A 15614-nucleotide genomic window follows, 5' to 3' on the forward strand; every position below is an offset into this window, starting at 1 on the left:
GAGTAGACAAAATAAAACATGTGTCACCGTGGCCAAGCCGATTTTTGATAAGTAATAGCAGACTAGCAGCAGTAGTATTTGGAGGCAGTCCAGACGTGTGCATCTGCAAAAAGGAAAAAGATGGAAAGATGAATTGGGGAAGTGGAAGCTCTGTCCCTTGGCTTTCCTGAGAGGGTGGGGCTTCTGCAAGGCTGATCCAAAGAAATTTCTCGACGAAAGCAACTGTGGACTGCAGTGACAGTGGGGCTTGCCGTGGACGGGTGTGTTTAGTGCAGTGCCCCCGGCAGTTGTATGCCCGGGCCAAACCACTGCATCTGGGGCTGCCATGAAACCACCACTTACACCCGACTGTTAACACCGGGCTTGGAAGTGAGGTGAGAACATCTTCCAGACCATCCTGTAACTCCAGTGAGACATATATACGGTTACTCTTAAAGCTTGTCGGATTTTGGAGTTTTCACGATTCAGCCTGCTAATACGGCAAACGCGTGGTTCATTCACAGGTCGTAGATGCAGATAGCTGCCCTGACAGGATGAACAACATCAGGATGAGGATGAGGCTCCTTGCCAGCCTCTCGCCCATGGTCCGCATGCGCCCTGCTTGGGCCATGAACCCTAGCCCCGTGATGGTGACTAGACGGCTGGTCCGACATCAAGCATTTGACGCTGGGTTTGACCCGGATGAGCTAGCCGAAGCACGCAGGTGGCACAAGTCATTCCAGCCAAGCACTCTTCCACAAGGCGACACTTCCTTTTCACGCTCCAGCGGCCCCGGAGGCCAGCATGTAAACAAGTTCGTCCCACTCTTCAGTTAGCCAGGTCTTGTCCGTCCAAGTTGACCCTTGAGTAGAACAGAGACAAAAGCAACAACCACATGGCCCATCTCGAAGCTCCTAGCTCATCTTCCCAAGATCTTGCATGCCAGGCTTCGAGACTCAAAATACTATACCAGGGGCAATGATTCTATAACGATACAGGCACAAACCGAGCGCAGCAGGAGTGCCAATCAAGCCGAGAACCACCAGAAGCTGTATGACGAGCTCATGAATTTATACGCGAAGACGGTCCCCGCAGAGTCGAGTCCCGACAAGGCACGTAAATATGAGGCATTGTATGTTTTCTTCGACCACTGAACATTCATTTGATAATGCAGCTCACTCTGACACTGGAGGCACTTACAGAAAGAAAAAAGCACAAGAAGAACGACTAAAGGAAAAGAAGTTCCTCAGCTTCAAGAAACAGTCCAGAAGAGGGTCTGACTACTAAAGTGTCATGACGACGGTGTAGTGGAGCGTTGCGTGGTCAAAATGGACGGAAATTAAGGTTCTAAGCCTCCACCGAAGCATGTGGTAGACCAACCAAGATTTCAGAGGATGAAAAGAAGTTTGATGTAGTGTATCTTTTGTGGTAAAGTCCAAGTGAGGTTGAGGATGGGACCAAGTTGAAGCCGAGCCGATGCCTCTTATCGGTTATCACTTCTCTATCACCCCGACCCCGTACCTGACGTATGTGATCCGTGCATCGCCCTTATGCTGCCCTTGTCCCTGCCAGAGTCGCAGGACGCTTGGCTGAAAGTGGTAAGGTTTGCAGCCAGGACGACTTACCGCCCGGCAGAATTATCGGTGGGCATAATTTTTTTGGGCCCTTGATGGCCAGCCGTCTCGACTGTCTGGTCGCTGCTGTCTGCCCCGAGTCCGTCTCGAGTTGGAACTGGGTCTCTCTTGCTCCTCTCGACAAGTGTGACAGTTCGGATCTGCCAACAGTCTTCACCATGTCACAAAAAGTCATGTAAGTTTCCAGTCTCCAGTCTCGTCATGTCTTTAGCATCGCCGCCGTTTCGTCTCGAGCTAATCAATTGTTTTCTTTTGTCACAGTGATTCGCGCATTCCTGCGCTCATTCGCAATGGCATGCAGGAGAAGAAGCGTAGCTTCTTCGTCGTCGTCGGCGACCACTCCAAGGAGGCCATTGTCCACCGTATGTCGACTCGTCCCAATACCCTTTATCCTCGACCGCGACTGCTTTCCCCCGATAAGCTACCGGTGATGGCTGACGTCCAGCTTTCCAGTTTACTACATCCTTTCCAATGCGAACATGAAGCACAACAAGTCCGTCCTCTGGGCATACAAGAGCAAGCTTCTCAATTTCACAAGTCACCGCAAGAAGCGCGAAAACAAGATCAAGAAGGAAATCAAGCGTGGCGTTCGCGAGGCCAACTCCGAGGACCCTTTCGAACTCTTCATCTCCCTCAACGATATCCGATATGTCTACTACAAGGAAACCGAAAAGATCCTCGGTAACACCTACGGCATGGCCATTTTGCAGGATTTCGAGGCCATGACACCCAATATCCTGGCCCGCACGATCGAAACTGTCGAAGGTGGCGGCTTGGTTATTCTGCTCTTGAAGGGCATGAACAGCTTGAAGCAGCTTTACACCCTTTCCATGGACGTACACTCGAGATACCGAACCGAAGCCCACGACGACGTCGTTGCGAGATTCAACGAGCGCTTTATCCTTTCCCTCGGCAGCTGCGAGTCCTGCTTGGTTGTCGACGACGAGCTCAACGTTCTCCCCATCTCGGGCGGCAAGGCTGTTAAGGCGCTACCGCGCCCCACCGACGACGAGGAGGTGAACCCGGCAAAGAAGGAGTTGGACAAGATCAAGGAGTCGCTTGAGGATACTCAGCCCATTGGCTCGCTCGTCCAGCTGGCCCGTACGACTGACCAGGCCAAGGCCCTGCTTACCTTCGTCGATGCTATTGCGGAGAAGACTCTGCGCAACACAGTTACGCTGACTGCGGCTCGTGGTCGTGGTAAATCCGCTGCTATGGGTGTCGCCATTGCGGCTGCCGTCGCTTACGGTTATAGCAATATCTTTATCACGTCTCCTTCGCCAGAAAACTTGAAGACATTGTTCGAGTTTGTTTTCAAGGGATTCGACGCTTTGGATTACAAGGACCATGCCGACTACTCCATCATCCAGTCGACGAACCCCGAGTTCAACAAGGCCATCGTTAGAGTCAACATCCACAGAAACCACCGTCAGACCATCCAGTATATCCGCCCCCAGGATGCTCATGTTCTTGGCCAGGCTGAACTGCTCGTTATCGATGAAGCTGCCGCTATTCCTCTGCCCCTGGTCAAGAAGCTCATGGGCCCCTACCTCATTTTCATGGCCTCCACCATCAGTGGTTATGAAGGTACTGGCCGCTCGCTCTCTCTCAAGCTTATCAAGCAGCTTAGGGAGCAGTCTAGGACTGGTGCTGGTGTTAAGGACGTTGTTGAGGTCGACAGGACGAGTGGCAAGGCGGCCAAGGACACAGAGACCGTTTTCACTGGTGGTCGGTCGCTCAAGGAGATTACTCTTTCTGAGCCCATCCGTTACGCCCAGGGAGATCAGGTTGAGAAGTGGTTGAACACTCTCCTCTGCTTGGACGCTACGCTGCCCAGGTCCAAACTCAACACTCAGGGATGTCCCGATCCCTCTCAGTGCGAGTTGCTCCATGTCAACCGTGACACCCTCTTCTCCTTCCACCCCGTTTCTGAGAAGTTCCTTCAGCAGATGGTTGCGCTCTATGTTGCCAGTCACTACAAGAACTCGCCCAACGACCTGCAGCTTATGAGTGATGCTCCGGCCCACGAGCTCTTCGTCCTTACTGCTCCTATCGTTGAGGGCAGACTTCCTGAGCCGTTGTGTGTTATTCAGGTCTCTCTTGAGGGTAAGATTAGCAAGCAGAGCATTCTTAACAGTCTCAGCAGGGGCTCGCAGCCTGCGGGTGACTTGATCCCCTGGCTTGTGAGCCAGCAGTTCCAGGACGATGAGTTCGCCTCGCTTTCTGGTGCTCGCGTTGTCAGAATTGCTACCAACCCTGACTACGTGTCCATGGGCTACGGCTCGAGGGCGCTTCAGTTGCTTGTCGATTACTACGAGGGCAAGTTTGCCAACCTTTCTGAGGAAGCTGGCATTATCGTACCTAAGAGCGCTCCCCGCGTGACGGACGCTGAGCTCACGAACGCCAGTCTCTTTGACGATATCAAGGTTCGCGACATGAACGAGCTCCCGCCGCTTTTCGCCAAGCTTTCCGAGCGTCGCCCTGAGCCCCTCGAGTACATCGGTGTCAGTTACGGTCTTACCCAGCCGCTCCACAAGTTCTGGAAGCGTGCTTCGTTCGCTCCAGTATACTTGAGGCAAACTGCTAACGACTTGACCGGCGAGCATACTTGCGTCATGTTGCGCCCTCTCGGCGATGGCACTGACCCCAGCTGGCTGGGCGCTTTCGCCAACGACTTCCACCGCCGTTTCCTCTCCCTTTTGTCTTACAAGTTCCGCGAGTTCCCGGCCATCTTGGCGTTGACCATCGAGGAGTCTGCCGGTGCCGGTGCCAAGCTGGACCCCTCCAACGAGCCTACACCGCTGGAGAAGGCGGGGTTGGACAAGCTCTTGACGCCCTTCGACCACAAGCGCCTTGAGAGCTATGCCAATGGCCTCCTTGATTACCATGTCGTTCTCGATCTTATCCCCAGCATTGCGCAGCTTTTCTTCGAGGGCCGCATTAGGTCAAACCTCCAGCTCAGCGGTCTTCAGCAGGCCATCCTGTTGGCTATCGGTCTCCAGCGCAAGGAGATTGATGCGATTGCCGGAGAGCTCACTCTTCCTTCCTCTCAGCTTCTGGCCATTTTCATCAAGATCATGCGCAAGATCAGCACGCACCTTGCTTCGCTGGTTGAGGGTGCTATCGCCAAGGAGATGCCTCAGCAGATCGGCGTCTCGACTGAGGACGCCTCTGCTGCGCACGATGACGAGATCATTGAGAACAACTTCGTGCCCCTTAATCAGAGCCTGGATGACGAGCTTGCTGAGGGTGGAGACCAGGCCATGAAGGCCATCAGGGCCAAGCAGAGGGAGCTCATTGACTCCCTTCCCCTGGATCAGTACGAGATCGATGGAGGTGATGCCGAGTGGAGAGAGGCCGAGAAGCGGGTCGCCAAGGCTACCAAGGAAGGGAAGTCCAACCCGCTTGTCAGTGTCAAGACCAAGAAGCGCAAGGCCGAGCCCGTTTATGAGGAGGAGAAGCCCGAGAAGAAGGATAGAGGAGACAAGAAGGGAAAGAAGCCCAAGCATGACAAGAGGAAGTGAGCACGGACTTTCTGCGACTAGGGAATGTCTTTGGCATGATTCCCACAGCTTCCACGCGCCGTCCGCTGTCCAACTGAGGTAGGACCCATGCTTCGTCTTTTTTGCATATATGGTATAGCGATTTCGCAGTATCCTCTCACCAACCTGGGTTCCGTTCAGGTAGTGGTTGTGTGGAAAGTGGGAGATGGCCATGGGGTTTGCGGACGGTAATAACGATAGCTGGAGTCCTGTGGATGCATCATGATTGAGATAATAGCTCCGGCCAAGGCCGATGATCGATGTGAGGAACTCTGGAGAACGGGCCCGGCGGTGTTGCGGCCCGGATATCTCTCCGCGCGGGACGAGAGCTTGTTGTTAAAAAGTGGAGAAGTTGATCGGCCCCGACCCCGGACGGGACCTGGACAGACGGTGCCAAGACACAGGAGATACCCACCATTAAGGAGAATGCGGGGCTAAGCTGAAATGGCATTACGGCGGCGGCTGACTGCAGAGACATGAGACAATCTGGTAACAACAACACATTGCACAAATTCTGTAGATATAGCGAAGATCCTTTTATGATTATGAGCCACACTTGGTTAAATACAATAAACTGTCAAACAGCGCAAAGCCCGTCTCGAATCTCGGTGTGCCTCCACATGCCTCGAGGTACGCACTCGACCGCTATCGATAAGTGAAAGGTACCGCCTCTAACTGAACCCCTTCCCGTCCACTGATTATTGAGGGGTCTAACCCCCGCTAGGTGTATCATCCTGACTGATCGGTTGGCTTACGGTGACAGAAACTACGAACGGACAATCTGGGGCGAGCAGCCTCTTCGTGTTACACCTCGAGCCTTGGATTGATTTGCCTACTAGGGCTTCTGTCTTACACACCTACCTAGCTTGTCTCGAACTACCTGGCGAACGAATCCGACGGTCAGCCCGCGGCAGCCCGATTGCTACCTTTCAACATCCCACAGCGATATATCGGTGACCGCATATAGTACGGACACGTTTTCTCCCTCTCGATTTCCACCCGATACTGCAGTACCTCTAGCCATCCGGCAATTCGACAAAGTCATCCGAACAACTACCTCTACGTCGAGTTCGCCCGTCTTGCGACAGTCTAGCAAGCAGATCCTGACGCCGTTGCGGCCACCAGCGTTGATCGACCCACCCCTGCGGGACGCTCGCGAACAAAGCCCTTTACATATTTGCGACCATGAGTGCCGCCAACGGTGAACAACCAGCAGTGCAGCCGTGTCGATACAAAGTTGGCAAGACTTTGGGCGCCGGTTCATACTCGGTCGTCAAGGAATGCGTACACATCGACACCGGTCGCTACTATGCGGCCAAGGTCATTAACAAGCGGCTGATGGCCGGCCGGGAACACATGGTACGCCGCCAACCTTCCATCATCCACAAAACGATGCGCAATCCGTCAACTTTATACTAACCAGCAGACTACAGGTTCGTAATGAAATCGCCGTGCTCAAGAAGGTGTCCATGGGCCACCAGAACATCCTGACCCTGGTCGACTACTTCGAGACCATGAACAACCTCTATCTCGTCACCGACCTCGCCCTGGGCGGCGAGCTCTTCGACCGCATCTGCCGCAAAGGCTCCTACTACGAATCCGACGCCGCCGACCTCATCCGCGCCACCCTGTCCGCCGTCGCCTACCTGCACGACCACGGCATCGTCCACCGCGACCTCAAGCCCGAGAACCTTCTCTTCCGCACGCCCGAGGACAACGCCGACCTGTTGATCGCCGACTTTGGTCTCAGCCGGATCATGGACGAGGAGCAATTCCACGTGCTGACCACCACCTGCGGCACACCCGGCTACATGGCACCGGAAATCTTCAAAAAGACCGGCCACGGCAAACCCGTCGACCTCTGGGCCCTCGGCGTGATCACCTACTTCCTGCTGTGCGGCTACACCCCCTTCGACCGCGACTCCGACTTCGAAGAGATGCAGGCCATCCTCAACGCCGATTACTCCTTCACCCCGCTCGAGTACTGGCGCGGCGTGTCGGACAGCGCCAAGGACTTTATCCGCAGGTGTCTGACCATCGACCCGGCCAAGCGCATGACCGCCCACGAGGCGCTGCAGCACCCCTTCGTTGCCGGCTGGGCCCGCGGAGCCGATGGCGCTGAGGCGGATAAGGGCGCTAATCTGCTGCCGACTGTCAAGAAGAACTTTAATGCGAGAAGGACGCTGCATGCGGCTATTGATACGGTGCGCGCTATTAATAAGTTGCGCGAGGGCCAATTGATGAACGGCGGGAGGAGCCGCGAGCCTGCGAAGAAAGCGGCGGCGGCGGGTGCGGGTGCGGGTGCAGGTGCGGTGCCACCGGCAGTAGGAGGTCCGGGGGTGGATGATGGATTAGCAGTAGCGCTCGGCCCAACGCTCGGAAAGGAGGCGAGCATGGTGTCGACGGCGAGCAGCAATGTCACCAAGGACAGCGGGTACGCGACGCAGCCGGATGGGGAGGGGGGCTCTAGAGATGGGGACGATGTCCTTATGAGGGATGCGTCGGCGCCAGCGCCATCATCATCATCGCCAGCGCCGCCTGCACAGCACGCATCGCCAGCGCCGCTGCACGCGGGAGTGCCGAGTATTCTACGGCCGGGCAGTATCGAGAATAAGGTTGTCGAGACTGGTAAGGGGTTGTGGAATGGGACTAGTGTTAAGCGATGATCACTCTTCTCTTTTCTTTCTGGGGGATGGGTTGGGCAGGCGGTTGATATAACTAAATATGGCTCTGGAAGGGCGGTTCGGTTCTCTTATAATGTTATAATGACGTGTTTCCAAGGTTTCTTGATGAGCGGGTTTCTTCTCAGTTGTATGGATTTTTTTTTTCGGGTTTTACTATACCAGAGTGAATAACCGGCGGGCGTTTTGCTTCTATGATATGATATGATATCTGTTACCTACACTTGCTTCTTACTTCATGGTGATGATGGTGGTTTCCGTTTCTCGCTGATGATGATGAACAGACATGGTCATCATTTGATGATATCACAACTGCTATGTTTTTGGGGTGGGGAGATATGATACCATGGCGATGAATCCGCCGGTGTGGCAAGAGACGGGTGATAATATAGCGAGATGCTCGAAAGTGTGTCTTGTTCTTTGAAGGTATAAACACAGGAAACCAGGTATAGTGTCACGGAAATCAAGAGGTTATTGCTAGGTATTCACCACCAAGGTTATCTCCTATGCAAGGGAAGAGTTTCTCTCTAGGTAGCTTCATTCAGGACGTATCAGTTTGTCTTCCCTTTTATCTCTCCTTGACATCCTAATAATGGGCAAGTTTGTTTCCCCCTTTGTTTCTCCCTTTGTTAACGTGGTTGGTGGCGCCATTGTTCAAGTTTGTCATCGTTGTCCTTGTCGTTGTCGTTCCCGTCTCAGGGGAAACTTACGACTTGGCATCTATCTGCTTGCGGCTCATCACAGGGCAGGGCAGTCATGACGTTCGGTTTCTCGCATTCGCATTTCATGTCTTCATCAGCCGGACTGCACTGCCCGTAACCATACGCGTAACCCAGCGCAGCAGCCTAGGTGATATTGTAAAGGGGGCAGTACCTACCAGGCATTGATTCACGATTATACCTACTCAAGATCCTCTACAGATCCAAGCCACAACACTCGGACTTGCTTGGCATAAAAGTTCGTCAGCACTAACCAAGTTGGAAGTATCAGGGTACGCGTATCGTATGTGTTTTGATCCTTCGAGGCTTTGAGTTGACTTGATCTTGCAAGTGGAAGTCACCACGCAATTTCAACTCACTCCAATGAGATAAACGATAATGAAAACTCCTCCGCGTATAGCAGGTGAGGTTGAAAGGCGAGCAATGGTGAAAGTCAACCTCGTCGTCGGCCTTGGACATCTTGGCAGGAACCCGAGTCCCAACAGATCAACAAGATCAGATTAAAACTGCTTGGCGCTGAGAAGCTCCCATAACAAGTTACCCCTGACAAGAAATCGGGAATTTGGAATGACTTGCTTCAAGTTCTTTTTCCACTTTGAAATATTCGTCGGCGTTTACTGTTTTGCCAAAATACAGCATTGTGATAAAGTGGCACTGCAGGGGTCAACACCAGCCACTTGGTTTTCAAACTTTTCGAGATCTGAAGACTGAGAAGGGTTTTTCTCAGGTCCCGCCCCATCTATCCCCGGCCCCTGATCTTTGCACTAAAGTTTGCGTATTTATATGCATCTATCGAGAACGCTAACGCTACTTACGGGGATGGAGATTTTCGGTATGTTGTAGCGGGCCTTTTCGGTGTGTGGAGTTTTGTTTTCCTCGGAGCGGAGCGGGAACCGACACGTTTTGTTTCTTTGCAAAAGGTGACTTCCATGTCTGTCGGTCAATCGTTCCGTGGCCTCTACCCTACATCGTCGGTCGTCGGCTGTTGGTTGCATTTACTTTGTGCATTTGCCGTTGCGGTGGGTGGTGATGTGCGTGGAAGGGTGTGGGCCCTAGGTACAGTATGTGAATAGGTATCTGCATACATACAAAAGCTCAGCATTCAGGTACCTAGAGTACCGTGACGGCTCCGGCAGCTGAATGAAGCTCATAGTTTCCTCTTGAGGTGTAATGAAGTTGTAAGTGGTGTATCAGATCCGCGCATTGTTTGATTGGGCGGCGTTCACTATTATGGGAAAAGGAGAGGACATTTATTGTCATCACCGTTATCAACCTTCCAATCTTCAATCTCTAGTCTTTGTTTCGATTTCAATTTCTAGAAACCTGAAAAAGACACGGATATTCCCTACACCTGAGCGTACAAAGTTGGTACCCAACTGCGGAGTTCAACATCATATGATAATCATCATCAACGAAGGTCACCACCCCTCACCCGGACCCGGTCCTCTTGTTCACCCCGCCGCCCGCCGATTGTGCCCGCTATGGTACTAACCCAATCTATGAAACATCAATGACAGATTGATAAACAGGGCATGGAGAATATACGGAAATAGAAACACCCAAACCCCGAAAGGGATACAGAGAGAGGGGAGTCCCTTGCGAGGACGAGGTCCCCCACGATACCGACAGCGACAAGCATGGGTGCGGAGATGCTTGTCCACCTCGAAAGCCGAAGACAAAATGGGAAAAGAGATCAAAAGTGAGAGGCAGGGAAGGATGGTGAAGCTTGTCTCAGCAGTCGCTCGCCCGCTTGCCGGCCATCCACCATCAGCCCGGCAGGCGACAGGCGTAACGGCAGGGGAAAGGGATATCAAACTGACCGACCGACCGACCGATAGCGACGGTGATCGATCGGACGTGGTGAACATGCGATGTGCTGCTGAAGGCGTTAGGCGGGACGGTGACCGCCTTTCCCTGAATGACACTAAACCCAAGTGGGAGTTTGGTCGTGCCGTGAAACTGGTGCTTGTCAATGTTCATAAGCGCCGGCAATGCTTGGGGTGGCCTGGCCTTGTCGGCCGGCTTTAAGTTCACCCTTTATTTGGGACTCGGGACGTGGGCGGGTTTTGTTGTTATGCCATTGTTTCTTTGAAAGAAAATATGGAAGACAATTTAAAGCGAAGGGAAGTTTTGGACGACCGGTGGCGTTTCATTGTGTCGATGGTTACAAAGGGGTTCTGGTTCTGGTATGAAGTCTTTTTACACTTCGGTATGCACATAGCGGACTTTGCATCATAGAGCAAAATCCCTTTGTATGTATATTGAGACTTTGATAGGGCAAATCCCAATGGTGCCATGACATGAGCCCATACTCTATCGGTGGTACGGTTTTCATTTGAAAATTTGAACAAGAAATCAAAACCGACTGGGAAACACCCATCGAGCAAAACGAAGATCATGCGGTTGAATCGAACGGCACTCACATTGACAGTGCAGCTCACAGGGTCACGCCGACCGCGCTGCGCTGCGCTGTCCCTTGCTCACGGCGGCCACTCACCCACCGACGCGCGTTGCCCCCAGACAGATTGATCGTTAAAGTTGTACCTTTGTATCTTTCCCAACCTTATGAACAGCGGATCTCGGCATCAGAAGTTTTCCGCGAACAAAACCTTTCCCTTGTCTTGCAAAAGTCCGACCAATCACCAATCAAACCGAAAATTACGAAAACGCCATGCCAAGCTTCCCGCATGAAAACCCGAATCAACTTCTCCATTTCCAAAAGTTCCGTTCCCAGACTCCACCCGTGCTAAGCGCGGAAGGCTGCGTGAATGCTTGGCATGTGACACGAAGCAAAATGCAGCTGACGATGCCCGCTATTCAAAGATTGGTCGATTGGCTATCGGGAGTTGCATGTTTCGTCAAGAGAAACGAGACTAAGAAAAGTCGGAGTTGACATTTGACACAGCCTTATGATGCATGCAGCTAATGATGAAGTACGGTGTGCAACTAAAAGAGAAAGCCTTTTGTTGAAGGAGTTCGTTCCATAGCATCGGAGGTGAAGTTGAAAGCTGGAAAGTTAGGACATACTATTGGACCGAGATCCGAGATTCTCGACGTGATCCCGAATACCGGAACCGGAGAACGGACAACGGAGCACGGAGCACGGGGTTAACCGCCGACGGTGAAGGAGAGAAGGGAAAAAAGCCTCCGTGTTTCAGAGAAGGGCGGCCAGGCGGCCCAACAAGAGGCATAGAAATCCGCAATGTTGTGCATACATAGCAGAATAATCAACGGAAGGTCAAAGATTGAGAGGCCCAACTGGAAACCCACGTACGACGCAGGAACAAAAGAGTCGGATTGGCTGTTGGATCTTGCTTTGATTCGCCGGTTTTGGTTTTCAACGTCGGTCCAGAAGGCGAGCGAGCCGCGAGAGCTTTTGCCAAAACTGGAATCCTATAAAATCTGCCTCGCCGCTTTTTCCAGATGTTTTTTTAGAGCGAGATGATCCTCTTCAAATGATGGGTGAGGTGAGTATGAGGCACCCACGCACCTCATAAGGAAAGGCTCAAATCTTGTCTCTCTTGTCTGGTGATGAGCGGTTACACCCATGTCTTCCCGTCTGTACCGTAGACGGATCGCCTCTGCATATGAATATTGTTTCGATCTTCGTCTCGCATTGAAGGACCAAGACGGTTGAAACAAACGAACACAAGGAAGAAAAAGAAGCTCTGTTTTATTCCCTGCCGGAGTTTGGTTTCCCCAGAATCCTTGGTGACAAAGGACACAAAAGCCCAAGACATCAATGCAGACGGTACCACCTTGAATTACAAGATGGTACCATTGTTGCGGGTTCGAAGACAGTGAAGTTGACAAGGTTGACTACCAGAACCAACCACCCTACCAAGGAACAGGGACAGAAGGATAGGCGCCTCCGGTGATGGTGATGCGACGACGCCAAGTGGGCGAGTGTTGCGGCGTGGTACGTTACCAAACGCGAATTCGCGTTATTCGCGAGTGAAGAGACTCCCGAAGCCTAACTGTAATCGGTATCACACCTAGGAACTGGCCGACCAGTGGGAGGAGGATGCGAGGGTGTTGCGATTGCGAAAGGTTGGAAAGGCTGGATGTCGCAACTGGAGGGCTAGTACCGGATCGCACGGATCACCTGGTTTGGTCAATGTTACGGTTTGTTGGACCCTTGAGCACTTGAGGTGTGGGAAATTCAAGAAGACCGTTGTCCGTCGTTCTTCACCGGCGTTGTCGTCGTCCTCCTGTCGTTGTTGGTTCAAGATGCGGGTGGCTTAGGTCTTTTAGATGATTCGCATTGGATCTTTCGGACTCTTCTTCTTTCTCTGCTGGTGAGATGCGCCACATTTCATGGACATGAGACCTATCAGCGTCATCATTTGTTTCGCTGGAGTGTCTTCCGTTACACAGCCGTTCCCGTCTGTCATTGGGGAAAGTTGGAGAAATGATATCAGATCCAGTGTCGGTATTGGCTTTTGGCACTGCTCGTCAGCATCAGCTTCATTTCTAGGAGTCATTACTGCCTGACAATATTGATGTTTGCACTCTTCAATGCTTTGAAATCGGGATCGAGCGAGAATGTACACTCGGTTAGATGCATGTTCTGTGGGAAGCAAGTGTCGGGCGACTCGTTGAATGCGCACATGTCCATGTCCCCGTCCCTGATCCATCCGGCTTGACCTCTTTGGGATGGCATGGGAGCCTGTGGGTTCGGTGGGTGCGCCTGGCCAAGCAGCACCCAAGCAGCGCTGCCGAGTTCCTTCCATAGGGCTTGGCGTTATTTCACAGGGCCTGAGTGGGCGTCATACCGGACCTGAGCGGACCTTATGAATAACCCGTCGCCCACCCGACCGTCCCCGCCGTGGCTGCCAGTCTCACACCCACTCTTCTCCCGCAAAAGGACGCAGCAGGGCCCTTTGCAGCGACTGCTGACCAGAAAATTGCCCAACCACAAACCAGCCGCTGCCACACGACCACTCCCGTCGCCGCCCTTCTCACCCGCCTCCCCTACTTCTTTACTTATACACTTGGTAGAGTTAAAGGTCAAGGTCGCACAACCACCAACACTCCCTCCCAACCCCGATTTCCGTGATCCGGCCGATCCGTAACCTACAGCTCTTTGTCTCCATTCAAGTTGAAATCAAGGAGGAAAAAGGATACCCGTCGACAACAATACACCCTAGTATCTATTAGCGACCTCGACCAACACCTCGACCAGCCTGCCATGCGCATGCAGCGACAATAGAATCACCAGACTTGGATTCAATCGCTCCTCCCCTCAGCAATCGCTAGCGCCCAGTTTTCGCTGGTGATCCCGCCGTCCGTCGCCCAAAATGCAGGACTTCGAACCCATCCTCGCCCCGGTCAAGCCGAAGCAGAAGAAGCTTCCCTTCGGCTGGCCGCCAGCCCTCAAGCTCTCGACTCTCAACCCAGTACCTCAGCGCCGACGGATGCGTAGGAAATCCACAGCTTCACAGGACAATGTCGCCGCCCTCAAGACCTCTTTCGACGTGTGGGAGAGCATCAAAACTCTGCAAACGCGGAAATGGAACATCTACGACATCCAGCATTTCGTCTGTCTTGGCTACATCCTCTTCTCGCTGTTCATCTTGCCCTCGGCACCCATCATCAAGACGGCCGTCCTGCTCGCTCTCGGCGGCCTGCTTCTGATGCCCATTACCCAGCAATTCTTCTTGCCCTCGCTTCCCATCTGGACGTATTTGCTGTACTTCTTCGCCAGCCGGTAAGTCGTGTTACAGAGCTTCCCTGAAAATACGAAAGCTAACCAAACTCGCCCTTGCAGATTTATTGCCCCCGAGTACCGTCCTCACATCTGGGTCAAGGTCCTCCCTGCGCTCGAGAACGTCCTCTACGGAGCCAACCTGTCCAACATTCTCTCGGCCCACAGCCACCCCGTCCTCGATTTGCTCGCCTGGTTCCCCTATGGTATCGGCCACTTTGCGCTCCCTGCCATCTGCAGCGCCATCCTCTTCCTCTTTGCCGCCCCCGGCACCACCCCCGTGTTTGCTCGTGCTTTCGGCTACATGTGCATGCTCGCCGTCACCATTCAGCTGATTTTCCCCTGCACGCCTCCATGGTACGAGAAGGCGCACGGTTTAGAGCCGGCTCACTACGGCATGGAGGGTTCTCCCGCCGGTCTCGCCCGCATCGACAAGCTCTTTGGCGTCGACATGTACACCACCAGCTTCACCACCGCGCCCCTGCCGTTCGGTGCCTTCCCCAGCTTGCACGGTGCCAACGCCGTCCTCGAGGCCCTGTTCATGCAGTACTGCTTCCCCAAGTTTAAGTACTTCTTCATCTTCTACGTTGGCTGGATCTGGTGGGCCACCATGTACCTCAACCACCACTATGCCGTCGATCTTGTTGGTGGTGGTCTCATGGCTGCTATCGCCTACTACATCTCTCGCGTCAGGTGGCTTCCTCGCCCCCAGCTCGAGAAGCGCACCCGCTGGGAGTACGAGTATGTCGAGTTCGGTGACCGCCCCAAGACCTATGATGAGGAGTACGGCATCGGCAGCGCCTACGGCCTTGGTCTCCTCGAGAGACGCACCTCGAGCGACGAGTGGACCCTTGGCAGCAGCTCCAGCCTCGACTCCCTGAGCCGCGGCGACACCGTATGCGGCAGCAGCAGCAGCACTCCCGATATCCTGAGCCCCACAACGCCAAATGACGATTTCAAGCATGTCGTGCTTGGTTTGCCCCAGGGTGATATTTGGAACGGAGCCAGGCTTGCCCGCGAGAGCGAGCTGAGCGATGTTCATGTCTTGAGCTGAATGAAGCAAGCTTCAAACACATGTTCTAGCTTAGCACTCGTAGGCTCGCCTCGTGGCTCTCGCTTATCATGGCACTCATCACCTTCGTTTCGATGATGCCATGGGTGAGCCGGCGACCTCTCGGAAGACAGCACACTACCCGCTTCGACCCAAATCGCGCCTTTGCGGACGCGTAGGGTCAAAGTAAGGGGCAGTGCTTGCCCCCCTTCCGTTCCTCCCGTTTCCATTTTCCCCTCTCCGAATCTCACTCTCCACACGACAGACCGCGTAGTCTGTCGCTGTACGTTGTAATGACCCC

The 15614-nt window shown here is 53.3% G+C and overlaps 5 protein-coding genes across 5 annotated transcripts; 4 read left to right on the forward strand and 1 right to left on the reverse strand.

Moving 5' to 3' along the window:
- The first annotated feature begins 222 nt into the window (after positions 1–222).
- Positions 223–1486, forward strand: B0H65DRAFT_463082 (uncharacterized protein). The gene is made up of 3 exons (XM_062826679.1): positions 223–793; positions 851–1111; positions 1182–1486. The coding sequence occupies exons 1-3, from the start codon at positions 534–536 to the stop codon at positions 1264–1266; spliced, it is 606 nt and encodes a 201-aa protein (XP_062683409.1). The 5' UTR covers positions 223–533; the 3' UTR covers positions 1267–1486.
- Positions 1487–1638: 152 nt separating this feature from the next.
- Positions 1639–5256, forward strand: B0H65DRAFT_172858 (GNAT acetyltransferase 2-domain-containing protein). The gene is made up of 3 exons (XM_062821392.1): positions 1639–1788; positions 1875–1975; positions 2067–5256. Exons 1-3 carry the CDS (start codon positions 1649–1651, stop codon positions 5135–5137), a joined length of 3312 nt encoding a protein of 1103 aa, XP_062683410.1. The 5' UTR covers positions 1639–1648; the 3' UTR covers positions 5138–5256.
- Positions 5257–6018: 762 nt separating this feature from the next.
- Positions 6019–8125, forward strand: B0H65DRAFT_172948 (calcium/calmodulin-dependent protein kinase type I). Its single transcript, XM_062821393.1, has 2 exons — positions 6019–6514; positions 6589–8125. Exons 1-2 carry the CDS (start codon positions 6341–6343, stop codon positions 7819–7821), a joined length of 1407 nt encoding a protein of 468 aa, XP_062683411.1. The 5' UTR covers positions 6019–6340; the 3' UTR covers positions 7822–8125.
- Positions 8126–9774: 1649 nt separating this feature from the next.
- On the reverse strand, positions 9775–10525 carry B0H65DRAFT_172855 (uncharacterized protein). Its single transcript, XM_062821391.1, has one exon. It carries the CDS (start codon positions 10421–10423, stop codon positions 10043–10045), a length of 381 nt encoding a protein of 126 aa, XP_062683412.1. The 5' UTR covers positions 10424–10525; the 3' UTR covers positions 9775–10042.
- A 2857-nt stretch (positions 10526–13382) lies between these two features.
- B0H65DRAFT_172966 (uncharacterized protein) lies at positions 13383–15598 on the forward strand. The gene is made up of 2 exons (XM_062821394.1): positions 13383–14265; positions 14326–15598. Exons 1-2 carry the CDS (start codon positions 13856–13858, stop codon positions 15314–15316), a joined length of 1401 nt encoding a protein of 466 aa, XP_062683413.1. The 5' UTR covers positions 13383–13855; the 3' UTR covers positions 15317–15598.
- The last annotated feature ends 16 nt before the right edge of the window (positions 15599–15614 follow it).

This window comes from Neurospora tetraspora (assembly GCF_033439725.1).
Source record: "Neurospora tetraspora strain CBS 560.94 chromosome Unknown B0H65scaffold_3, whole genome shotgun sequence".
Classification (NCBI taxonomy): Eukaryota; Fungi; Ascomycota; class Sordariomycetes; order Sordariales; family Sordariaceae; genus Neurospora; species Neurospora tetraspora.